This window comes from Acomys russatus, chromosome 20, assembly GCF_903995435.1.
Source record: "Acomys russatus chromosome 20, mAcoRus1.1, whole genome shotgun sequence".
Taxonomy (NCBI): Eukaryota; Metazoa; Chordata; class Mammalia; order Rodentia; family Muridae; genus Acomys; species Acomys russatus.
In genome coordinates this window covers 51,451,773-51,475,393 of record NC_067156.1, presented here as the reverse complement: position 1 = coordinate 51,475,393, position 23,621 = coordinate 51,451,773, and the positions used below count along the sequence as shown (strand labels likewise).

Sequence of the window (23,621 nt, the reverse complement as noted above, 5' to 3'; positions counted from 1 at the left end):
TTCAACCCCTTCACCTCCAAACAAAGCAGCAAGCAAACATAAAGGTTAGATTACAACTTCATTTCAACTCACCCCAGCATTTCAAGCCACAGAACTTCAACCTTAGAATTTAAAACCGACCAACCCTTTGAAAACCATAACCGCGAACAATGCCATCAGCAATTGCAGTATCATTTCCAGCCTCAAATCCTCCAGTTGTTAAGCGACATGGCTTTACTACGGCGAGGTTAAATCATCTAGAATATTCAGGCTAAATTAAAATGGCTAAGGTTGTGTGCAATCTCTTGTTTCTTTGAGTGTACAGCCATGAATAAAGGCCACATGGTGCCACGGAGGCCATTTTAGTTAATAAAGAAAGGAATATAAAGGAAGCCCAGAGTGGGTGCTGCCTGTCTACTACTCACTTGGTATTAATTCTTTAAGGAAGTTAAGAAGTATCTTACTTCTGTGATGTAACATCCAGCCTGAAAAACTAAATTTGAAAAAAAATTCTAGAATTTTCAGGGGTGGGGTGGGGTAGGGAAGTGGCTAGAGTTTTAATATGCATACTGTTAATATTTCTGACATATCTTATCTACTTACTTAACTATAAAAAATATGAGCCAAAGCATTTTCCTTCCTCTCAAAGAGGCACATATATGTCCCTGCATTCTAAAGGAATGTGGGGGAAAAACTGAAAAAATGAGATCATGAAGCTTTAAAAATGGGCAGTCAATCCCAGTACTTGGGAGGCAGAGGCAGGTGGATAGCTGTTGAGTTCGAGGCCAGCCTGGCCTACAAACCAAGTTTAGGACAGCCAAGGGTACACAAACAAAACAAAAAACCAAACAAAAAAACAAAGAACCAAAAGGGGCCGGGGGTGGGGGTGGGGAGCAGTCAAGGAAATGGGCAAATATAACATGCATGATTCATAAGGTATATATTAAAGGACTACACTTCTTAAATGTCTAGAATAAAAAGGACCTCTGTCTTCTCTCAGAACAAGGCTAATCAGGGGCCTGTACACCTAACCAGCCCCAGCACACGGAAAGCCCTTGGAAAACAATAGTGTCTGGTTCACAGATGCCTCACAGTTGTTAGAGGAAAGTGAAAGCTTTCTTCTCTTGCTCCCGGGTTGAATGAATTCTCTCTACTAACACTTAAACACTGACTGGTTTAGAAAAGTAGGACAGCTGTGCTGGTGCTTAAGGAACTAATACAAAGAATTTCATTTACACGCCCCGCCCCCACATCTTAGCTGAGGGGGAGTACAGGGTCTCCTGCTCTTCTCCTAGATACACTTCCTCCTTAGAGATACAAAGACACTCAATCCTAAAGTTTAACCGGGGTCATCAGATCAACAAGATCGGGGGCTCCTTCCAACTTAATCTATACCTTGATTTCTTTGGTTCCCCTGGATGAGAGACAGGAGCATTTGACTCACAAGTATCAGAACAGCTCCAGAATGTCCCATTCTAAGAAGCAGGCTTTCTGAAATTCAATCTACCCCACCCTCTGTCCTCCAAATTAACTTCCTGTTCAAACATGGGCTGCTAAGAGACACTTGGATTCAGGACCCAGCTTCAAACTGGCCAGGACACGGGGACTTACTTCCAGGCCCACTCACACCGGGTCACCTGTCTCCCTTTGAGCATACCCTTTTTGCGTCTCAGCTGGCTCAGGAAAGCAAAAGGGAAGCCATCGAGCGAATTAGCAAAAACAAAACAAAACAAAACAAAACAAAACAAAACAAAACTCTGTGACAACATCAAGCGTACTTGGCGAACCTGAGAGACGGGTATCTCTTAAATTCTCTAAGCAATCTCACTAACCAAGAAGCCCACGAGTCACCATTTCGTCTTCATCCCTCCATTATTTCGTGCCTCAGGAGGGGCGTACATGGTATGTGGCTTCGTGTCTATGGCTGTCTCTTCCAGGCAGGCTGTGCACTTCTACACCTCTTGTGAGGATTAAAGAAACTGAGAGGGGTGTGACAGGCCAATCAAAGTCTGAAAAGCCACCAGCCAATTCCAGGTTGGGACTGCCAGTCTTCTGGCATTTATGGAAGCAATTTAGATCCTGTCACCGTGTACTCGGTGAACAATTTCAGCCATCGTTTACTGGTTTCACCTTCCCCTATTACAACTGTTTCAAGTGGCGCTACTAGGAGTTTAAAGGAAAATATGTGTCTGCTGAAGGCCCTAGCTGGCCCCCCCAACCCCATCTCCCTCCAGGAGGACAGCATTCTAAAGCTCCATGGTGTTTGGTCATTCAGCAGGAATGTTGTATCATAAAGAGCATTAAAGGCTTAGCACATACGTGTGCGCGTGCGCGTGCACACACACACAGGTAGGTATACACTCATCATATATACATAAAATACCATGGAATACAAGTAATGCTGATGTCATCACACATGATGCCATCTCAAGCCTTCATCTGAAATAGTGGATTAATAGGGCTCCACACACAGGTAGGCAAAGCCCAGTGAGATGGCTATGCCTCCGCATCATATTTTCTGAGTAAAATCTTCTTCTTCTTCTCCTTCTCCTCTCCTCCTTCTCCTTCTTCTTCTTCCTTCAGCTCTGAAGTGCTAAACTAAACCACAAGCTGTCACTCCAAGTACCAGCTATCTTAGGTGACAAACCCCAGCAAGTGTCAAGTGTCAGACCCATGTGCTGCCTATCTACCTTTTAAGACATTGCTGAAAAGAGTTGAAATTGAGTCATATAGTGCTGGATTACTCTCATGCTTGACCTCACGAAGAGAGATCAATACAACTGAAAGGATGAAACAAAAACTTATAAAATCTGCTCAAAAATAAGAAAACAAGTCAATTAAAGGAATACAACTTTTCCTCTTTCTCACTGCAATGCAGTTCTCCCCCCTCCTCAAATAAACTGAGGGCTAAAATTTGACTGGAGTTTTTTATAGTTAAAATTAAAACCCTAAGGGGCTGGAGAGATGGCTCAGAGGTTAAGAGCACTGACTGCTCTTCCAGAGGTCCTGAGTTCAATTCCCAGCAACCACACATGGTGGTTCATAACCATCTAGAATGAGATCTGGTGCCCTTTTCTGGCCTGCAGCAAACATTCAGGCAGAGCAGTATATGCATAATTAATACTTTTGTTTTTTTGAGACATGGTCTCTCTGTGTAGCCTTGGTTGTCCTGGACTCACTTTGTAGACCAGGCTGGCCTCAAACTAACAGAGATCCTCTTGCCTCTGCCTCCCAAGTGCTGGGATCACTGGTGTGCGTCACCATGCCCTGCGATAGATAAATATTTTTTTTAAAAAAACCCCTAATATTAGCTTTTTTTCCTTAAAGCTTCTTTTCTGGGAGAAATTCTCTCCAGATGAAAATAATTTGCATTATTCCTTTGTCATCCCGTAAAGTTCACCTGTATTCACAAAAGACCACTGCACTACTACAAAGTCTGGTGAAGTTCAGAGGGCCAGCGTGGAAGGTAAGCCCCTCCTTTCTACTACTGTGTGTGAGAGGTAGGAGAATTCCTGCCTTTGCTCCTGGGGCCCTCCTTTTTCTGTTTACTTTTAAATCCTAGAGTCAGTAAAAAATTAAGAAACTCCCCAGCCATTTTAAGTAGCTAGTAACATACATGGACAATCTTGGACACTTAGGGACTAGGATGCTGGATCCTCAGGCTTGGAAAATGAAGAGCTTGGTGGTTATGTGTGTAAAGGGTGTGTGTAAGTACAGATGGCCCAACTATCTCATACAGTCAAGAGAAAAACCTAATCTGAGAGGTTAACTCATTCATTAAGAGACTTTTAGAGGATGAATTCTAAGACCCTAGAGATATTCACCTGACTACAGCTGATGCCTTTAGAGACAGGTCTGCCTATGGCTGGTGGTTCACCTTGGAAAACTCTATGCTCACATAGATTTTTTTTTTCCCCTCTTTTAAGAGTCTAGCTGGTTGAAAAATTTCAGGTTTTGGTCACAGTGGAATGTTTAAAGGCACACTGAGCAGGCTGTACAAAAGGAATCTCAGATCAAAAGGTTTTCAACATCACTCACATCCAGACTGGGTCATCAGTTGTACTTAATTTTTCACTTAATGATGAAAAGACCTTGGGCCAAGCCGCAGGTACCTGAAATGCAGGAAGAGGCTAGCGGCTGCCAGACTGTGGACACAGAAGGCCGAGGCAGCTGCTGACCGAACCTAACACCAGTGGTCCCTATGATCCCCACACAAAACAGGCTAGTGGACAGATGATTCTGGTACATGGCCAGCACTGCTTTCTTCTGTTGTCGTTGTCATTGTTCTGTTTTTGTTTTTTGGAAAAGGCTTTTGCTTAAAAGAAAAGCTTCAGCTTGATAACCTTGGACTAATTATTTACATATCCAAAATGCACATCCACAGGAAAATGTTCTCTTGCTAGCTCTTGGTTCCAGAATGTGCTTTTCCTTTACGCCAGTGGTTCTCAACCCTCTTAATGCTGCAGACCTCCAATCTAGTTCCTCATGCTGTGGTAATCCCCAACCATGAAATCATTTTTGCTGATACTTCATAACTATCGTGTGGCTACTGTTATGAATTATAATTGTACGCCTTTAGTCCCAGCACTCGGGAGGCAGAGGCAGGTGGATCTCTGAGTTCAAGACCAGCCTGGTCTACAAAGCAAGTACAGGACAGCGAAGGCTACACAGAGAAACCCTGCCTTGAAAAAACAACACAATAACAACAACAACAACCCCCCCCAAAAAAAAACCCAAAAACAAACAAAAGAGTAACTACCCCTGTCCTCAACACCCAAACAACACAGTGACTGCAGTTTTCAGGGACCACCTCAACCTGAGGAAAAGGACTCCTTATTGGGCGGTTGGGTATTGCTGGCTGAGCATGGGATTGTACTAATAAAGCTTGAAACTGTTTCAGGAGTGATCTCTTGGGGTAGGTTAAACAAACTACACAGTCAAAACACATTGAAATTTGTACCATTGTAGAGGAAACTGTATGGGTTTGGACAATGAAAAGGTACAAGACTTAATGGACATAAAGAAAACAAAACCCACTTTGCCTTTCTCTTGTTTATTCCTCAACAAAGCAGAAAACCCAGTGATGGAGGGAGTAAGAGTGTTTACCTGAGTCACCAGAAACACTTGCAAACACAAATCAAAAAGGAGCCACGACATTCTAGGATCCTAACTCAGCTGTCTACCTTAAAAAGACAAATCACAGGGAAACCCAGACAGAAAGGCCCACAGGCGCCTCATGGTCAGGCCCTGAAACTATCAATCACAGCAACTTGTGCGGAGAGACCATTTAAAAGCAGGAGGTGAGGTCGGTTTTGGGTTTTTTTTTGTTTGTTTGTTTTTTGTTTGGGGTGGGGGAGCACGACACATAGTGTATGACGGCTAGCATAAGGAAATGCGACTGAATAAATTTGCCGGAGCTGCAGTGTCATCGCGGGCCAGGCAGTCAGCAGCTGTCTTTCGGGACTCCATTTCACTGAAAGGGAGTGAGCAAACCCCCACATGCAGGAAAGCCGGAATGTCCCCTAAGGAGTCTGCTTCTGTAGCTGGAGACAGGGCACTATCCCTTGTCAGCATCCTTGGCTGAGACACTCAAGTGGGTTGTGCTAAGTTACACTGCTGTGTAATGTCCCCGCCACAGCTTTCTCTCGGCACTTTGTCCATTACCAATCTGCTCACAAAACACACCTTCTCCCATCCCCAAAGTGACACTACTCTTGACTTGAATTACCTAATGGCATGAAAACCAACAACAATACATTTTGTAATGAGGACTAATGATGCCTTTAGAAAGAACCTAGTACGCGCTTGGTTACGAGGCTCAAATGCCTCCAATCCTTCCCAGCAACCTTCGAGCTTTATCTTAGCGTTGTCAGGGGCCACGTTTGCAAGCAAGGTTTCAAATGCAGTTTCAACATCAGCACATTTCGGCGTCGACTTGTTTTATAGCAGACTAATTTTAAGAAATATATTTTTAAAGTTCTTTCATCCAGAAGGAAAAACTAAAAAGGGTGTGTTTTGGGATTCCAAAACAGATGGAACTTTTTGACATCAAAGACCTACAAAAAAGACATTTTTTATTTTTTCCCTGAAAGACAAACTAGCTTCATGGACTGCTACCAAAACACTGGGATCTACAGGGAGGGATATTGCCTCAGCAGAGCACAAGGCTGCAAAATAACCAAGCTTTTTGGCTTGTTCCGGGGGGCCCCTTGAGCCACTCAAAATGTGTGCACCTGTGGACTTACCGGAGCACCAGCACCAGGGTGTCCAGGGCTTTTGGGAGTCTCCTCTTGGTTCTGGGGAGCTTCTTCTGGTCCCCGAGTCACAAGAATTCGGAAATGCTTCTGCCCCGCATTTTGATCCTGCCTGATCTTGAACATGCACCCTGGACTCTGGGGGGCCCTCTCTGAATTTGTCCTGCGGATCTCAGGGACCACCCTACCGGCCCGAGGCGACACTTCTGGGGTTCCACGGTCTTCGGTGGGACTCACCCGGCCTGCTCGGGGTTGGGTGGGATATGACGTGCTCCTCTCCAGCCGAATGCGTGGGTACCTCACCAACCTGTCCCCCTTAGTGCCAGTGAAACCAAAGTTGAACTCACCGCCCAGCCCCAGAGTGCCTTGCTGGGGCTGCTGCAGCTGAAAGACAAAGCAGCGCTTCCCGGAGCTCCCAGAAGCATCTGGAACATGCTGGAGGGACCAGCGCCTGGGTTCGGCCTGGCCATCCGGGCCGAAGGGCAGCAGCCGCACCTGGCGCACGTCGGCACTGGAGGCTCTGTGCTGGATGCGCAGGCCTGAGGTGGTCTCCTCTGTATCCTCTGCCAGGCGAGGACACTGACCGCTCTGGTCACAAGTCCCATTGACTAAAGTCCCTGGATCCCAGGCTGCCCTCGGAGGGGAGCTTCCAGGAGTGTCCACTGGAGAGGGCTCAGATGAGCTGATGTGAGCTGAGACCCTTGTGGCCGCGGCCTGGTCTCCTAGGTCAGCCTGGGTGCCTGGGGGCCTGTCATCAGAGCCCTCGGGTGGCCCGCAGCTGTCTGTGGCACCATCTGCGGCCTTGCGCTGCAGGGAGATCTGCACCGAGGAGCTGCGGGTGGGCCTGGCGTCCACCCCGGCCAGGAGCTGCGGGATGAACATGGATGAGCTGCGCTTGAGGGCACCCACGCCCTCCTGCAGGCCACTGTCCTCCCCTGCGTTCTGGGGGAAGGGCTGCGGGCTGCTTCTCCGTGGCAGCGTGTGGAATGCCATGAAAAAGTCCTCTTCTCTCTCCTGGTCTAGAATCTCAGACTCGGGGGCCGTATTGCTGCGGCCAGAGCCAAAATGAAACCGAAGCCGATGGGCCATGGTGACCAGGGGGGCCAGGAGGGAGAGGGCGAGCGACAACAACACGCCCAGCACTGCCAGAAGTCAAAACCCAAAGACACCAACTCCAAGAAAAAGTGTCCCATCTGCCAAACCGTTAGCACTGCGGCACCAAGAGCGACAGATAGCAGAAATAGCCCAAGTGGCAAGCAGCATTCCAGGCATGATTGGATAAGAGCAAAAAGCTCTCATCTACTCTGTGACAGAGGGTAGGATGGCCAGAGACACATGACCGCCTGCTCCCCCTCCAATGCCAGCTTCGGGACTTAGTGAAGTTTCCCCTCTCTTGCTGTTCCCCACCCCCACCCCCACCAGCAAGAGCCTGAAACAGCACCTTCCCAGCTGCTGCAGTTCTGTCAGAAAGGGGCGGCCCAGCAGGGAGCTGAGGCAGCTGACTGAGGCAGCAAACACACAGCCATGCCGCTGTAAATCTGACCCATCACACTCACAGGGCACTGCTTTCCGAACTACCAAGAGCACTAGGTCTTTCTCCAGCTGATGCCAAGGACACTGCATCAGGCACAACCACCTAAAGGTATGTCGTCCACCTCCCCACCACACCAGAGAACAAGAAAAATACAGCTTGGCTTCAGGGCAAACGCTCTCAAGCATCAAATGATATGTTTCTGTTATGATATCACTACACTACCACGAGGGAATGCAAAGTAATAAAACGTACTATAAATACGATTACACACCCTGCGGAATTAGTGTCCCTTTAATGGGAAATAATTAGACCATGATCTTCAAGTAACAAAATAGCCAAGTGGAGGCACAAGGGGGCACAGCACTGCACCGCCAGCTGAGGGCCTGGTCCAGGTCTTGCTACTTACTATAAACAATTTTCATTTAAACAGGGGTGTGTTGTGTCACATATAATATGATTGCCAGACACAGCAGTTAACAGAGAAAAGAAACGCAGCTGGAGAATAACAATCTCATATAACACACACACACACACACACACACACACACACACACACACACGAGAGAGAGAGAGAGAGAGAGAGAGAGAGAGAGAGAGAGAGAGAGAGAGAGAGAGAGAGAATAGAATAGAATAGAATAGAAGAGCAGTGTATATGTAGGCTTCTTAGTAGTAATTTAATTTAAATATCATACAGAAAAAACGCCTGGAGCTGTTTACCAGGCAGAACTCCGCAAGATTACCACAGTTAGGCCATAAATCTAGAATCTTGCTGTTTGCAACAAGCCAGAAAAGACCTGAGAACTAAAAGTTCATGCCCAAACCCACTGTGATCAGATCCATAATGAACCTAGACATATTTTCTGCATTTTAAATATACTCTTCCCTATGATCCAGAAACATCAGCTCCTTAAGCAAGAGATTTATTTAGGCAGGACTTTAAAAAACAGGAGGGGAAAATACCAGGCTGCAAAGAGTGACAAAAACTTATTTTAAAATCTGTAAGCCATGTCTCTGTCAACAGCTCTGGGGCAGAGGGTGTGGTGGATTAACCTTGTGTTTACACACACACACACACACACACACACACTTGTTTTCTAAAAGCTCAGACTTTTGAATGGCAAAAAGTAACCTCTGTGAGACCTAGACTCTGCTCAGTGCCAGAACTTCCAAGTAGACTCCAGTCACGTATGGTTTTTGCTGGATTAACAGCCAACAAAGAAAAAGCCAGCACCAGCAGCACTGGCATTCTATGCATAGTAGCCACACAGCAGACAGCCTGGGGCAAGGCAAAACACGACATATAAAACCTGACTGCTCATAGAGTTTTTAAAATACTCTGCATTCAAATCCCCCTTTTGGTTTGGAAATATAGTTTCTTACCCACAGCAAGGTCGCTCAACTGCAATCATTATTTTAAAAGATCGCAGAAATGGGAAATGCAAGGTTTTTTAAACAGTAAATTTCTCTTAGAAAGAACATTGAGAGGTGCTTTCTCTCTTCAAGTGTGAACACTGTTTCGTTTTAAAAACAACCTTCCTGCACAAGTCAGAGGATAAGTATCAGCACAGCTTGTGGAGGCCTTGTTCCAGCACAGACTCACTGCTTGATTATTTCAATGAAAATGAATGTCACATGTTCAGTTTCCAGCCCTTGCAGGATGAGAGCTTGAGAGGCAGGAACTATATCGTGCAACTCACCCAAGAGTTACTCGGTGCCCCTAATAATCACTCCCCCAAGACACATTCCGTTTCAACAAAGCTACCACGACCCTTATTTATAACAGGAAAGATGCTGAGATAGGAGGTCCAATCTGTTACGTTCCCGTTTGCAAGACAAAAGCCAAGCACATCAGATTACATTCACCCTCAAATTCTTTATTAAGGGTAGAAGGTCTGGCTATTCGCATCATAGGCTGGTATTTCCCCAACCTCCACCCCTAAACTGGCATTTAATCAAATCCAAACTCAAAACCAAGAGCTCTTTCATCCCTAATAACAGGGGAGTGCACAACTCAAAGATCCTCTTAAGGGCACACCTTTAATCTCTGCACTCGGGAGGCAGAGGCAGAGGCAAGCTGTGAGTTCAAGGCCAGCCTGGTCTACAAAGCAAATCCAGGACAGCCAAACAGCCAAGGTTAACACAGAGAGACCCTGCCTCGAAAAACCAAACCCCAAAAAAAAAAAAAAAAAAAAAAAGGGGGGGGGGGGGTGGGGATCCTCTTAATGATGCATTCTGTCAACCTCAAACAATTCTACAATTTTCCTAAGCTTCAACTGAATTCCATAGAAAGATGAGTTCATGAACAGACATTCTTTTTAGGCAGGGCAGTCAATAGGGGTAAAATCAACAAAGTGCCCTGAATTGTGTTCCCACCTCTGAGGGTGCGTTAAAGACTTACACATAACTCGATCACATTCATGTTCATAGCTGGGACCCTTGGCCCATGAGAATTAGACATAAACATTGGAGTTACTTAGGAAAACAAAACACTGGGCCAGCTGAATGTCTTGGCACTCGTCATGCAAACCCTTTGACCCTAGAATGCACATAAAAGTGGAAGGAGAGACCTCACTCCCCAAAGCTGGCCTCAGACCACCACATACGCACTCTGTGTTCTATGCCAAATATACACAACAACCTATATATAAAATGCTAGTTGTATCACCTACCTTCTTCAAGCATGCCTTTGAGATTTCTTATTTTGCCTTTGGTGAGTTTGATTTCATGTACGGGTTTGTTGTTTTAACAGTATCGGGAACGGGACCCCACACATACCAGGCAAGTACTCTACCTCTGGAGTGGAGCCACACCTCCAGCCCTTATGCTACTATTTTAAAATTACTTTCTAAGGATTTTTCTTAAGAAAGTAGCACTGTTTGATCTCACCTGCTAAGGAGACTTATTATAACTATACACTGGTAATTAGATTTTTGTCTCCACAGAGACAATCACCATAGAGCCCTCAGAGAATTCGCTGCGGTGTTATATGTCTGAGGAACGTTTATTAAATGACCACGAGGCAGTTTAGAAGATTGATGGCCTCTTTACAGATGCACACGCTCATCTGTATTCCCCAAAGACAGCACAACAAGGCCTGTGGGGTGAGGCTATCACAGGTGACTTTTATTAGTAATAACTATAAAAAATGTACGCATACCCAAATAAATTCTCTGACCTTGCAACACACAAATATTTGCTGGAACTGAAAATGTAAACAGTGAGACAGAAACAGTCTTCCTGGGGCATGTGCCCTGCTGTGATTGACCTAGAGGATCTGAAAGGCGCTACTCGAAAAAAATTCGGTTTTTAAGAAATAAAACGAAACTCAAAGCCAAGGACTTACCAATCTGTTCTCGTCAAATACTTCAAATAGGAGCCTGTGATTAGATGGATTTACCTAAAAGGGACAGAAACTGTATTTCAAAAATCAACAGGTATAGTTTTAAAATTGAAATAAGAGACAGGCAGAATTAAGAATGCTTCCTAGCACACTCGACTCTACAATATCAGCAACTGACCTGCTTATCCACTATTATTCTACCCTAAATATCTAGGCATACCAGAAAAAGACAATACCCTTATCTCTTGAAGAGTGATTCTCAATGGTCTTAAAGAACTCCCAGTCTTTTCTACAGGATCACCCTCCTATCTGTAGGCCAAGGTCCTATGATCATTAGCCTCGTAATGATGGTGGTGGTGACGGACACAGGAGCAGCATTTACCCTTGTGCCCCACCTCCAAGTATAATTCCCTGAAACACTAACACTATATGGCCCCATTCAATTCTCCCAACAACCCAAGAGTGTATAACTTTCACTTTTTTTTCACCCAAGACCAAGTACTTGAAGCAATTTGCCCAGGATCCCACAAGCCAGAATACCGAGCAATCAGAACTCGCAACCTTGAGGATGCCAGTGCTGGTTTCATTCTCTTTACCCAAACTCAGGTGCCACGGACTGATTACTAACCCTGCCAGATCCGGCACCATGTATTGGTATTTACATCCTTGCCTGTCAATCAGGGAAGAAAAGCCTACAAAGAAAGGGCTTCTCTTTCTTTGGGGAAAAGGGATCTAGGAGACTGTGAGTGTTTGGTGTTCTCAAAGGCTGTGAGTGGTGATAGGACAGACATGTGATTTTGGCTTGAATGGAACATGGAATGAAGTTGTATTTTATGGTGGCGTGGAGAGCTCATGCACTCAACTTGAGCTCTGGCCCTGGGTCTGCAGACACCTTAGCACCAGACAAGCAGATGTACGGATGGTTGTTCATTCACTCTGGAAAGGGTCCCCTACTCATCAGGAATGGATCGACCTTCTGTGGTAGGATCAGGCACATGATAGGCATTCAATACGAAGTTCGAGTGGGAATAAAAGATCTTTTATATTTGTTTTTGTTTTCCGAGAGAGGGTTTCTCTGTGTAGCCTTGGCTGTCCTGGACTTACTTTGTAGACCAGGCTGGCCTCGAGCTCACAGCGCTCCACCTGCCTCTGCCTCCCAAGTACTGGGATTAAAGGCGTGCGCCACCACTGCCCAGCCAAAAGATCTTTTAAAAAGAGAAAAACAAAAGCAGAAAAAGATTCTCTCAAAAAGTTTTATCGGTACTAAAACTCATACAGTGTGGCTCAAAGGGGAGGAGTAAAAATAATTTACAGTTTCATGAGAAGGCTGCTGCTGTGGGTAACAGTCAACAAACGGAGAGGCACTAACAAACACTTCTCAGCCCCCGACTACTTTTCAGTCCTCCACACAGTTATCTCAAATGTACCCAGTAGAGGCTGAGCCTGAGAGCTACCAAGTGTTAAAACCTCAGAGCCACATTTCAGCTCTGAATGTAATAGAAAACAGATGCCGGGTAAGCCATCCAAGTATGCAGCGCAGAAAATCCTCTCATGGCTGAAAGGAAGAAGCCAGGGCCATGTGCATGGGGTCTAGTGTGTGCACGGGGTCTAGTGTGTGCACGAAGTCTAGTGTGTACACAGGGTCTAGTGGTGTGTGCATGGGACCGAATGGCAGTATGTGGCTCACTGATGCAGGCATGAGGAGGCCTAGGCTGGAGCAGTCTGGAGGTGAGTCGTTTTAGCACCACAGGAGCACAGACAACTCAAGCTTTCATTTTTTTCAAGGGAAAAGCCTCCTTCTCTTCCAATTAAATGGCCAAGGAGTTTAATATGCTAGCACATACCGTTTCCTCATTAATTCACAGAATCTGCTTCTGTACCCAGCTGTTTTACACAGGGGGTGCCGAAGGCTGAGGAAATGTTCCCTTATTTGGTGGTATTGAAAGTAATTGTATACATCAGGTCTCTGAATTAGAAACTTTCCCTTCTAAGCGGAGCATAACTGGTAATTTTTCTGTCTCTTGTGGAAAGGCAGTACTGGGGACAGAACCCAGGGTCTCCAGAGTGGTTGGGACGTGCTCCTCCACTGACTGACTGCCCATGGCCTCACTGGTGATGTTCCAGAGTGGTCGGGACGTGCTCCTCCACTGACTGCCCATGGCCTCACTGGTGATGTTCCAGAGTGGTCAGGACGTGCTCCTCCACTGATTGCCCATGGCCTCACTGGTGATGGGCAGCACTTCCTTTTAATCATTTCCCCACAGAGGATGAGCGATTCATAATTCATGTTTTATAGAATTCATTCAAGTATAGTTTTAAATTGCATTGTTTTTTTGGTTTTTTTTTTGCCTTTCTTTTTCAAGTTTTATTTTTGAAAGGTTGCAAAGAAAAAAATCAAGGGGAAAAAAAAAACAAAAACCCAAAACCAAAACAAACAACCCACAACTGAAATTAATCAGACCCCAAAGGCGTAATTCAATCTTATTTTTAAAGAAAAGTTTGCATTGGAAAAAACAAAATAAAACAAAACAAACAAATAAAACCATGACATCTTTGACAACCTTTGACAACAGCTCCTCATGAAACCGCCACAGATTTTCAAAGTTTGGGACACAGTCTACCTACCCAAACATTTCCTATCTTGGGAGAACTTTCTTACTTAAAATGCAAACTAGTTTTCTTTCCATGAGTTTATTTTGATCTACCAACCTAGATATCAATAACAATCATTACAAAAGAGAAGAAAAACTTACTCTAAAATAAAACTCTTCGTTCCACTTTGGGTTCAGCGTCTGGAAGAGAGGTCATTTCATGATCTTTGGCTGTGTTGGAGTGGACAGTTACTAACACAATACAGCTTCACATTTGCACAAACATTTTCCTCATAAAAACAATTCTCAAAATGGCAATAAAAGCAACATTTACTCAATTACTTGAGACTATTCTATAGACCCAAGATAGATGGGGAGGGACTATATTTATGAAACTGATGATTCACGACTATAAAACCATCAATTACACAAGCTCACCAGAAGGAAAAATACTGGGACTTAGTGGCAAAGAGTGAAGAAAACAAAAATTTCCTTCAGAAAATATCATTAAAAATGATTTCCTCTGTCAATAAGGAAGGAAACTCTGTTGACTCCCTTTACCTGTTACAAGTGTGTGTTAAACTTCCAACAGCTGAAGGTGCCCATTGCTTACATCAATGTCGGAATTTGAAAAAGTATTTTATAAAGAACAATACTGATGCTACTGATGCAATTTTAACATCTCTCTCTCTCTCTCTCTCTTTCTCTCTCTCTCTCTCTCTCTCACACACACACACACACACACACACGGGAGGGGTTATAATAAAGGGAACTGTATTTTTTTCTTTTTCTCAAAATAATAATTTAAAAAATATCCTTTGATCTTCTTCATTCATGTATCATTCATGTTTTATCAACCTATTAAAACATACATTTTGCAAGATCTCAGCAATCATGATGTTAAGCCCAAACAAAACATCCTTCTAAACTAAAATAAAGCACTTTTAATGAAGGAACACACACACGCATACACACTCACACATATACATTCACACACATACACTCGCGTACAAACATTTGTGTAAGCATAAAAGTCAGAGAAACACAATCTGTAAAATTTTGAAACTGAGAAAACAGTTTATCAACATGTTTGCCTTTTCACAGGGGTAAAGAACCCAGCACAGTATACCACACATGCAAAATAACTCTCTGACAACGATCAATTGGCATTGGCTTAAAAAACAACAGCAAAAACAAAACTGCACTTTGCACACACTCCAACTCCACAGAGAACCCCACCCTAACTGACCACACTTTGGGGGCACGAATAGAACTGAGATGAAATGGGGGTGGGGGGAGGGGTGAATGCTCGCCTCCCGGCATTCACCCCCCCCCAGAAGACAGCTACATGGAATAAAGCAGGGGGTGTTGCCAGGCAAGCGAGGGACAAAAGGAGACCACAAAGCAAAAGCATCAGGGACACAGGTAGAGGAAGCCTCAGCTCTCCCCCAAGCGCGGCAGGCACAGTACAACACAACACAGCACAGCAAATACTAACCAGGAGGCTGGCTGCCAGAATGGAGACACTCCCTCAAGCTGGCGAAGGGAGGGAGAAGCAGGGCTGCCACTCCAAATGAAAGACATTGCAATACCCTAGTCGCTGGCATAGGTCCTAGGCTCTAGTCCAGCAGGGGACCAGGCCCCCTGACTGCTGTTCCAACTAGGTGTCCCAGCTTCACTGGGAACAGAACAAATACCAGCTCCTAACACTGGGAACAATGGCCTCCGTCCTCATAGGCAGCCTCCCACTGATCTCTACACTGGCTTCTGTTTGCAAACAGACTTTACTGCTAGTCTCAATGCCAGGTGAAGGACACTGCATTACTGTTTCCTATATGAAATGCTCTGACTGTGCTGAAGGTCTGAAACGTTTCCATAGCAGCAGGAAGGATGCAGCATTTTTTTAAGCAATCAAGGGATCCGGATACATTTTGCAAAGTGGTAAGACTATCTAACAGACTCACAGAAACAGGAGAGAGAGAGAGAGAGAGAGAGAGAGAGAGAGAGAGAGAGAGAGAGAGAGAGAGAGAGAGAGAGAGAGAGAGAGAGAGAGAGAGAGAGAGAGAGAATATGAGAATATGAGAATATTAGCAACTCGCAAACAACTCTGAAACACAAATATAGTATTCTTGGTAGAAAACAGGCAACTTTAACAAAGCCGACCCCCGTCCCCCGCACTCAAGACAAGACACACAGACAAAGTATCCCTGTATTTTTTATTTGTAAACAGAAACACAGGGGCGAGTGGATTTAGACACTTATTTTTATGGGGGAAAATAAACCCCCACTTTATACAGATAACTCAGGTAAAACATGGAAAAGTTTTTGACTATAGATGATTTTTAGATGTAATACTTAAGACAGTTAAAGTACAAAATATTGCTATTTTATCCTTCAAACGTAAATTTCTTCGAAGCAAAAATATAAAACATCAAACCATGACTTATATGAATTTCATAAAAGCCGGCCAACCTTACCTTTTTAATCGTCTTTGTTTGAACCAAAGCAAGTTCTCTATTCTCATCTGCTACATATAGTGACAGCTTCACATACGGGTCACTGCAAAGAAATGGCTCAGATTTACTGGCGCTGTATTTTCTTTTCATTAAAAACAAACAAGCAAACGAAAATAGCAAAACAGAATGAACATGCAAACACTGGTTATATTTAAGCCCATAAAACTAAGCAGCATATTCTAATTAATAAATGTTCCGGTCCAACAGAACCCAAATTAAACAACGACAGAACCACGAAGAAACCAGTGTTCGAACTTTAAAGACGATCTTTCCAACAATCAACTCAAAACAATCAAAGCTGCCATGACCTTCAGACGTTTGACAGATTTTCAGAGAGATGATTAAGTGGCATGGGAAACTTGTTTCCACAAATAAAGACTTATCAGGAATACTTGTTTACAGCCCATGCATACTCATCCTCGTTTCTACCACGTGGGCAAAATATTTTTCTTCAAGTGGCTATAAAACAACACTTATTCCCTATATATGCAGCTACACACACACACACACACACACACACACACACACACACCGGGGGGGGGGACTGTATAGAGGGATTTCTTATGTATTACTCTTGAGAACCCAGAAAGTGCAAAAGTTTTCTTATATTTCCACCTTTCCTGTTTTACTTGTTTAATTATCTGTACCTGATAATTTATTTCTATCGTTCTATTGTGCCAGCAGTTTCAAAGATGTTCAGCTGGTCAGGGTGGTGCCCTAACAGAACCCTAGAATTTATGAGGAGAAGAAGTCTGAGGCCTGAGGATGGAGAGAGATGCTGTTGTAGGGATAATCTCTTGTTTTCTGTGTGGAGACATCACCTGTCAATAAAAAACTGATGGCCAATGAGCTGAGGTAGGATTAAAAGGTGGGACTTCCGGCTGGGAGAAAAGAACTCTGGGACAGAGTCAGTTGGGGAAAAGATTCACTACCAGGACCCAGAGGAAGTCAGTTACAAGTTAGCTGGAGAACAAACTTAAGGCCTAGGCTTATTAATAAAGAATAAGCTTCAGTCGGTTTTTGGGAACTGGGGCATAGGTGGAAATGCCCATGGCTACACCCTGTCTTAGAAAGATGAAGTGGCTATTCCAACAATTAAGCCTTAAAAACAAACAAACAAACAAACAAACACTTCTAGAGTATTCACAAAGATTACAGAAAATACTTCAAGATTCTGCATATATTAGTTCCTACTTCTTATCTCCAACAATAAGGATATGCCATGAACCCTTCATAAAAGACAAGCAGTAAGAGGCTTGTAGTCAAGATCTACCACACAGAACACAGAGCTGGGAGTGGGTAAACACAGAGCTGGGAGACGCGTCAGTGGGTAAAGTGTTTGCTGTGCAAGCATGAGGACCTGAGTTCGGATCCCTAGTACCCAAATAAGAGCTGAGTATAGATGCACATCTGCGTGGCAGAGACAGGTCTTTCTCAGCTCACTGGCCGGACAGTTTAACCAAACAATCATAGTCGTAATAGGTAATAAATGTCAAGAAATAACTGATGAAGATAACCAATGTGGTCCACTGGTCTCTACACACACCTGAAAGGGGTCATTGCATCTACAAACCCACCCATCCATCTGAGCATACACCCCGCCCCCCCACTCCCAACACACACAAAAATCAAAGGTCTGTAAAGTATTAGTATACAGAAAAAGATACTCATCAACCTTACCTTTGTTCATAAAATAGAAAACTTGCCTCAGGGAAGGAACACATAACTGGACTAGTTTCACTTCTTATCAGGACATGGCTTCAGAAAAACAGACACCAGGAGCCAACACCTACCACATACACAAGGCCCCAAGAAGACCTTTCCTTGGAGGTCTCTGGTCTGGGACACCAGCCAATTCTGCCTTTCTGGTCAGTGGGAGTTTAGGCCTTAGCCTATCAGAATCTCTGAGAGGAGAGGGTGGTTAAAATATAAATTGCTGGGCTCCAGAGTCAAAGCTTAACTCCATTAACCCAAGGAGAGACCCAAGAATTTACATTTCTAGAAGATTCTCAGATGCAGAGGCACCTGATGCAGGAACTACTCTTGGAAAACCGGTGTTCTAAATGGTATTTGAAAAGAGTATATAACAGCAGTAGACGTTATTTCCTTTCTTCTCTAGCCACCAATCTATTGCTTTAAAAGCCCTCAATGCCTGATTTCAGTCTCAATAACAACCTTCTGGTGTTGAGTATAAGCCAATCTCAACCCACACATGTAACCCCTCATTACACAAAATACCATACACTCTGCTGTGTTTTTAGACTTCATGTCCCTCTCCCATCACAATTGTTGGCTATGATGCAACTAACTACAAGGAATAGCTAAGCTCCACCTTAATAGAACGTCCACATTCTACCAATGGACATTTATTTACCTCAGTTTGTATCCCCTGAATAACTTGTAAATGACACGCACACAGTTGGGATTTTTGGGCTCTGGTGATTGGACAGCATCTTCCAGTTGTGATGAGTAAGATACGCCTGCACACATACTGCCTGGAAAGCTCAAGGTGTAATAGACTCTATGAAATACTGTCAAGAAAACTCCCTGGTACACAATTCAGTCTTAAGAGAGAAAGCCAAAGGTCAACAGGGCTGGAGCTGGCTAAAGGTCAGAGCCGTGCAAGTCCAAGGCTACAGAAAGCTGTAACCAGTCTACATGGCTCTGGTGCACTCCTTCCCTTTCTGCTGGGGCTTAACCACACTCAACTTTGGGCTACTCATGAATTGAGGTGGGTAGGTGGTTCCTAATTCACAGGGTTGTCTAGAAAACACAGAACAACACAGCTGAGCATCAGCGACGGCCAGCACAGTGCCCAACGGTACACATGCACCTGACATGACAGCCGCTGGAAACAGTACTTCTTTTCTTGCTCTCTTAGGATGCATCTAGGGTTTTCTGGGTCGCTACTCTCTAGTCCCCACTTGTGTTGACTGTTGACGGAGTTGACGCTCACTTGTCACATTGCTTGAGCTGGGTGTGCCAACCACAGCTTGATAGGTATTCCATGCTTCCTCATTATTCATACCCACAGGCACCTGGGTAAGATGTTCAGGCTAGCCACCTTATGCAAAAGAGCCCAACCCTGGCTCTGAATTGCTGCTCCTCCCGTGTACTTCTGGTACTTCGTACAGCTCAGGGCTAGTATTAATATAACTCAGTAAGAAGCTCAAGCTTTACAGGCCCCTATGAATGGGGAGAGGAGCAATATTCTGCAAACCTTTGAAACAAGGTGGGCCTTTTTACTTAGATATTCCTTCCCCGGGGCAAGCTTCCTATCTTAGGGACAAAAGGCCAACTCCATTCTTCCTTTCAGCCCTTCCAAGGACTGACTATTTACTATTTACTATTGCATGTTACAAGCCTCATGAGGAGATTGGCCTCAGAAACAGAAGGCCCCGCTCCATCTGCTTGGAGCCAAGAGAAGCAAAGGAATGATTAGGCCAAAGTTAGCCAAGAACCCAAAGTTCTTGTCTCTCACCGCATATGAGCCAGAGTCACGAAGAATCTGAGGGCTTAGCCTCACCTTAGAACTGGAAGTCCCCATTCATTGACTAGTCTAAGAGATAACCATATAAACCCTTTCTGCGGGGCACCTCTGCCAGAGAGGAATCTGAAGAGGCAGAGGCCAAGACTGGGGTGAAGGGATTCCAGGCAGAAGGGTCTGAGGCAAAGACTGGGGATGGGTTTGAGCTGGGAGTGTAGAATTTTAAAGGCCTGGCTCTGCTGCCGTCAGGGATAAAGGGGAACCATGACTCACACCGTAAGGAGGTAGCCGTCCTTTGCAGAGGTAGTGCCCCTTGGCTTATACCCCTATTGTTGCTGGATAACCTTGAGGAACTCACATAACTTCTCTGTACCATAATCTTATGCAACAGGGATGGCAGCGGCACTTTATATGGAAGCTGCTGGGGAGACTGACATGAGAGCAGTGCTTGGCCAAGAGCAAGTGTCCAGTGAACGTTGGTGGCCTCATCACCATCTTCACTGAGGCTGCTTAACACACATCTCTGAGAGGATTTCTTACAAGATATGGAGCAGGAGATAACAGAGGCTTTTCTGCCTAGAGTGAGCATGGTCTCAACAGAGGTGCCGCAGAGTAGGGGGCAGGACGGAGGTGGGCAGGAACTCGGAAGAACGTTTGTCCAGTGTGCACAAGGCCCTGGGTTTGATTACCACTCAGGAGCATGGAGGCGAGAGAATCACAAGTTCAAGATCATTCTTGACTATGTAGCAGGTTCGAGGTCAGCCAGGAATACCTGAGTCCCGGGTACACGGACCCTTTGCTCTGTGTCTACAGTGATGGATGCATTTGTGGTTATGTTTGTTAGGGACTGTCAAATAAGGAAAGTCGGGGCTGCCACCAGGGAACCCCAATGATTTAGTGCAATTGTAAGACACCTGAAATTTCAGACTGTCCCCTAAAACCAAATGTCTAGGTAGGGAAAACAACAAAGCATACCACATAGGAGGATGTTAGATGCCTCTTTATTTTGCAGGGAGTGTACAAAGTCAAGAGGCAGACACTTGAGTGGCTCAAAGCCATTTGCATATAAGCGCAGTGCCTCATCTGTGTACGAATCTGTGTACGAACGGTGAAATCATTTTTACCTTACAGACCTGAGACACACAAAGAGCTGCAGAAAGTCAGGGATGAGCAAACAGGGAGGCTGAAGTGAAGAACAGAGCCACCAGGAGCCAACAGGTGTCACACAAAGTATTCCTGTTCACTCAAGACAGGGCACACCAAAAACCCTGCCGACAGCCCATTCTGATTTTGTAAAACTCCTTAAACAAGGGGCTTTTCAACAGTCATTCCCCCGTGCTCAACATGCAGCCCAAAACTGAGAATTCTGGGCCTCAGCACTGCTAAGAGACCAATTCCTATGCCTGGGTGTTGATGGCATTGAGTAGAAGAGCCTTTGGACCTGCACTGATCCCAACTGGATTTAAATTTTTAAGAGATGTAAGCCGGGTGTGGTAGTGCACGTCTGTAATCCCAGCACTCAAAGAAGCAGAAGCAGGCAGACCGCTGTGAGTTCGAGGTCAGCCTAGTCTACAAAGGGAGTCCAGGACAACCAAGGCTATACAGAGAAACCTTGTCACAAACAAACAGAGATGTAAATCTTTCTTGGGGCCTCCTCCTTGTCCGCCCTCACCAGAGGCAAACATGCAGTCCATGAGAGCACTTCTCAGGGAGAGTTGGACATTGGCCTGCCTGGGTTTACCCTGTTGCTCAACCTTCTAGGACACTCTGAACAAGCACATCCAGTCACGACACATTGCCGCTGAGGTAACACCTGACCAGCGCCACTGAGTCACAGCGAACTGCATTCTTTCCCACCTGTTATTTGCTCATTTTTATCAGAATAAATAATCCTTAACTTGAGAACTACACATTTTCCAGGGGGCAGGGCAATGAATAGCAAGGCAGGCAGGGGGCTGCCCTTCATTGGGCGACACGTTCAAGGCAAATTGTATCCATAGTAAAAATAGGTTGTCACGTCACCGCCTGTCTGCCAGCTATGAAGGGGTCTCTCCCACAAGGCCTGTAACATCAGAACCCTGAATCTTCTTTGGGAAGGGAAGGTTCTGGATGCCACAGTAGAGAGGGTATAAGTTTGTTCCCTACTAAAGAAGCATGACTGCTAACAATCACAGTATACAGCATGGTGCCACAGATCGCATTTATTTTGACTACCTGACTGTGACTTACCCATTCTAGAGCGTGTCGCTGAAAAGCCTCTTTCTTGCTCTTTCCCACATTTATCACCCATGTTACATACTTATTTAGATCCTCAATAAATAAATAACACTTACAGAGCACTTCAGAGCAAGGGGAAATACCTAGAAAGCGCAACAATAAATAAAACGCACAAATGCATGAAGTAACACCAACTGAAGATTTTTTTTTTTATTACAAATCATGTAAGCCTAAAAAAAAGTTAATACATCTTAGACAGAAACCGTTCAGTGCTCTGCTACCAGAAAGAAACTGTTGCTAGCTTTCTGTAGCAGAGGACTGCAGGAGTAGCAAGGACACTCAGAACTGATGCTCTTTTGACTCAAATCTAACCCTGGTGACTGATCCCAGAGACACTGGGATATCAGCAAATCCATGCCCCAGATGCTCAGTAAAGCTTCATATATGATAAGAGAATATCATAAGCATGCTCTACCCAATTAGGGAAATGATGAAATAAATTATAATATAATTACAAAACCGGAATATTATAAGCAATTAAAACCATATTCTCAAAGATATTTTAAAATGATAGAAAACATCATAAACATTAAGGATTATGAATGATCTAAAAAATGTGCCTAATTTAAAAAATAGGCAATTGAGAAAAAACTAACAAAAATATTAATAATCATTTACTTTAGACATTGTTCTTTTTTGGTTCCTTTTCTGTACATTGGTATTTTGCCTGGATTTCTGAGAGATTGCATCCACTGAAACCGGGGTTACAGATACTTGTGAGGAGCCATGCGGACGTTGGGAATCGAACTCGGACTCTCGGACTCTCTATGAAGTAATGTTCATAACTGCTGAGCTATCGCCCCAGCCATGTGACTTATGTTTTTCTTTCTTTCTTTACTGTTCTTGGTTTGTTGTTTTGCTTTGTCTTTTCTAAATTTGCTGTGTTACTTACAAGTAGGGAAGTGTCACTTACAAGTGCAAACAATGTTGTGAAAATGCCAATTACAACTGCACATACCATTCAGCTAAGATATACTCCAGTGAGCAGAGGCTTCACTAGCCCAAGCAACCCTCACATTTCTTTAACTCTAGAAAGTGGCCTTAGAGACATGGCCACGGGAGACTGTTAAAGAAGAACTGCACACACACCAGTCCTTAAGATTGAACTGACAGGCAGGAAGTAGATACTGAAATTTGTCACTGAAGTGACAGGCAGGGAGTGACTTAATCTTACGCACGATCTTAGATATGAGAAGAGTGGATTGCACTACAGTCAAATTCAATCCTATACTGTAGGACTGTGAAGGGGCATTAAAACGTGCTGCCTTGGGCATAAACTGTGAAGCTGGTTCAAAACACCCTCGGAAGCTTTGGTTACCATTTTGTTGCTTGGAACAAGTAGTGATTTAGTGCCTTTCTTAGTCACTGTCTTGAAGTCTCTGGTTGTGACTGCTTCCTTCCCTACAACCAGCCTTGCCACCTACAGTCGGTCACTTGGGGGTCCCAATCCTGGGCCATGGAAACTCCTGAGAGCCCTGCCCACGAGGCTATCTATCAAATGTACAGACACCTCTCATTCCTCCTGTCAGGGGCGAGGTTGTTCGTGAGGATGTCGGTGTCGGGAGTGTTCGTTAAGGCGGGAATTCTCTCAGTAGCTGCGTATCCTCTGCAAGATCAACACTGTCCAGGAAGGAAGCTGAGAG

The 23,621-nt window shown here is 44.6% G+C and overlaps 1 protein-coding gene across 10 annotated transcripts in view; it reads right to left on the bottom strand.

The window, feature by feature from the left end:
• Nedd4l (NEDD4 like E3 ubiquitin protein ligase) overlaps nt 1-23,621 on the bottom strand; it is a 336,845-nt gene that overhangs the window by 122,828 nt on the left and 190,396 nt on the right. For 4 of the 10 annotated variants that reach the window (XM_051163444.1, XM_051163445.1, XM_051163447.1 and 1 more), the window contains 3 exons: nt 16,176-16,257; nt 13,861-13,899; nt 11,111-11,164 (listed from right to left, as the gene is read on the bottom strand). In XM_051163444.1, coding sequence (XP_051019401.1) covers nt 11,111-11,164; nt 13,861-13,899; nt 16,176-16,257 — 175 coding nt within the window. Of the gene's footprint in view, nt 1-6,224; nt 7,558-11,110; nt 11,165-13,860; nt 13,900-16,175; nt 16,258-23,621 lie in introns of those variants that run through there. The other 6 variants (XM_051163442.1, XM_051163441.1, XM_051163443.1 and 3 more) reach the window with 5 other exon arrangements.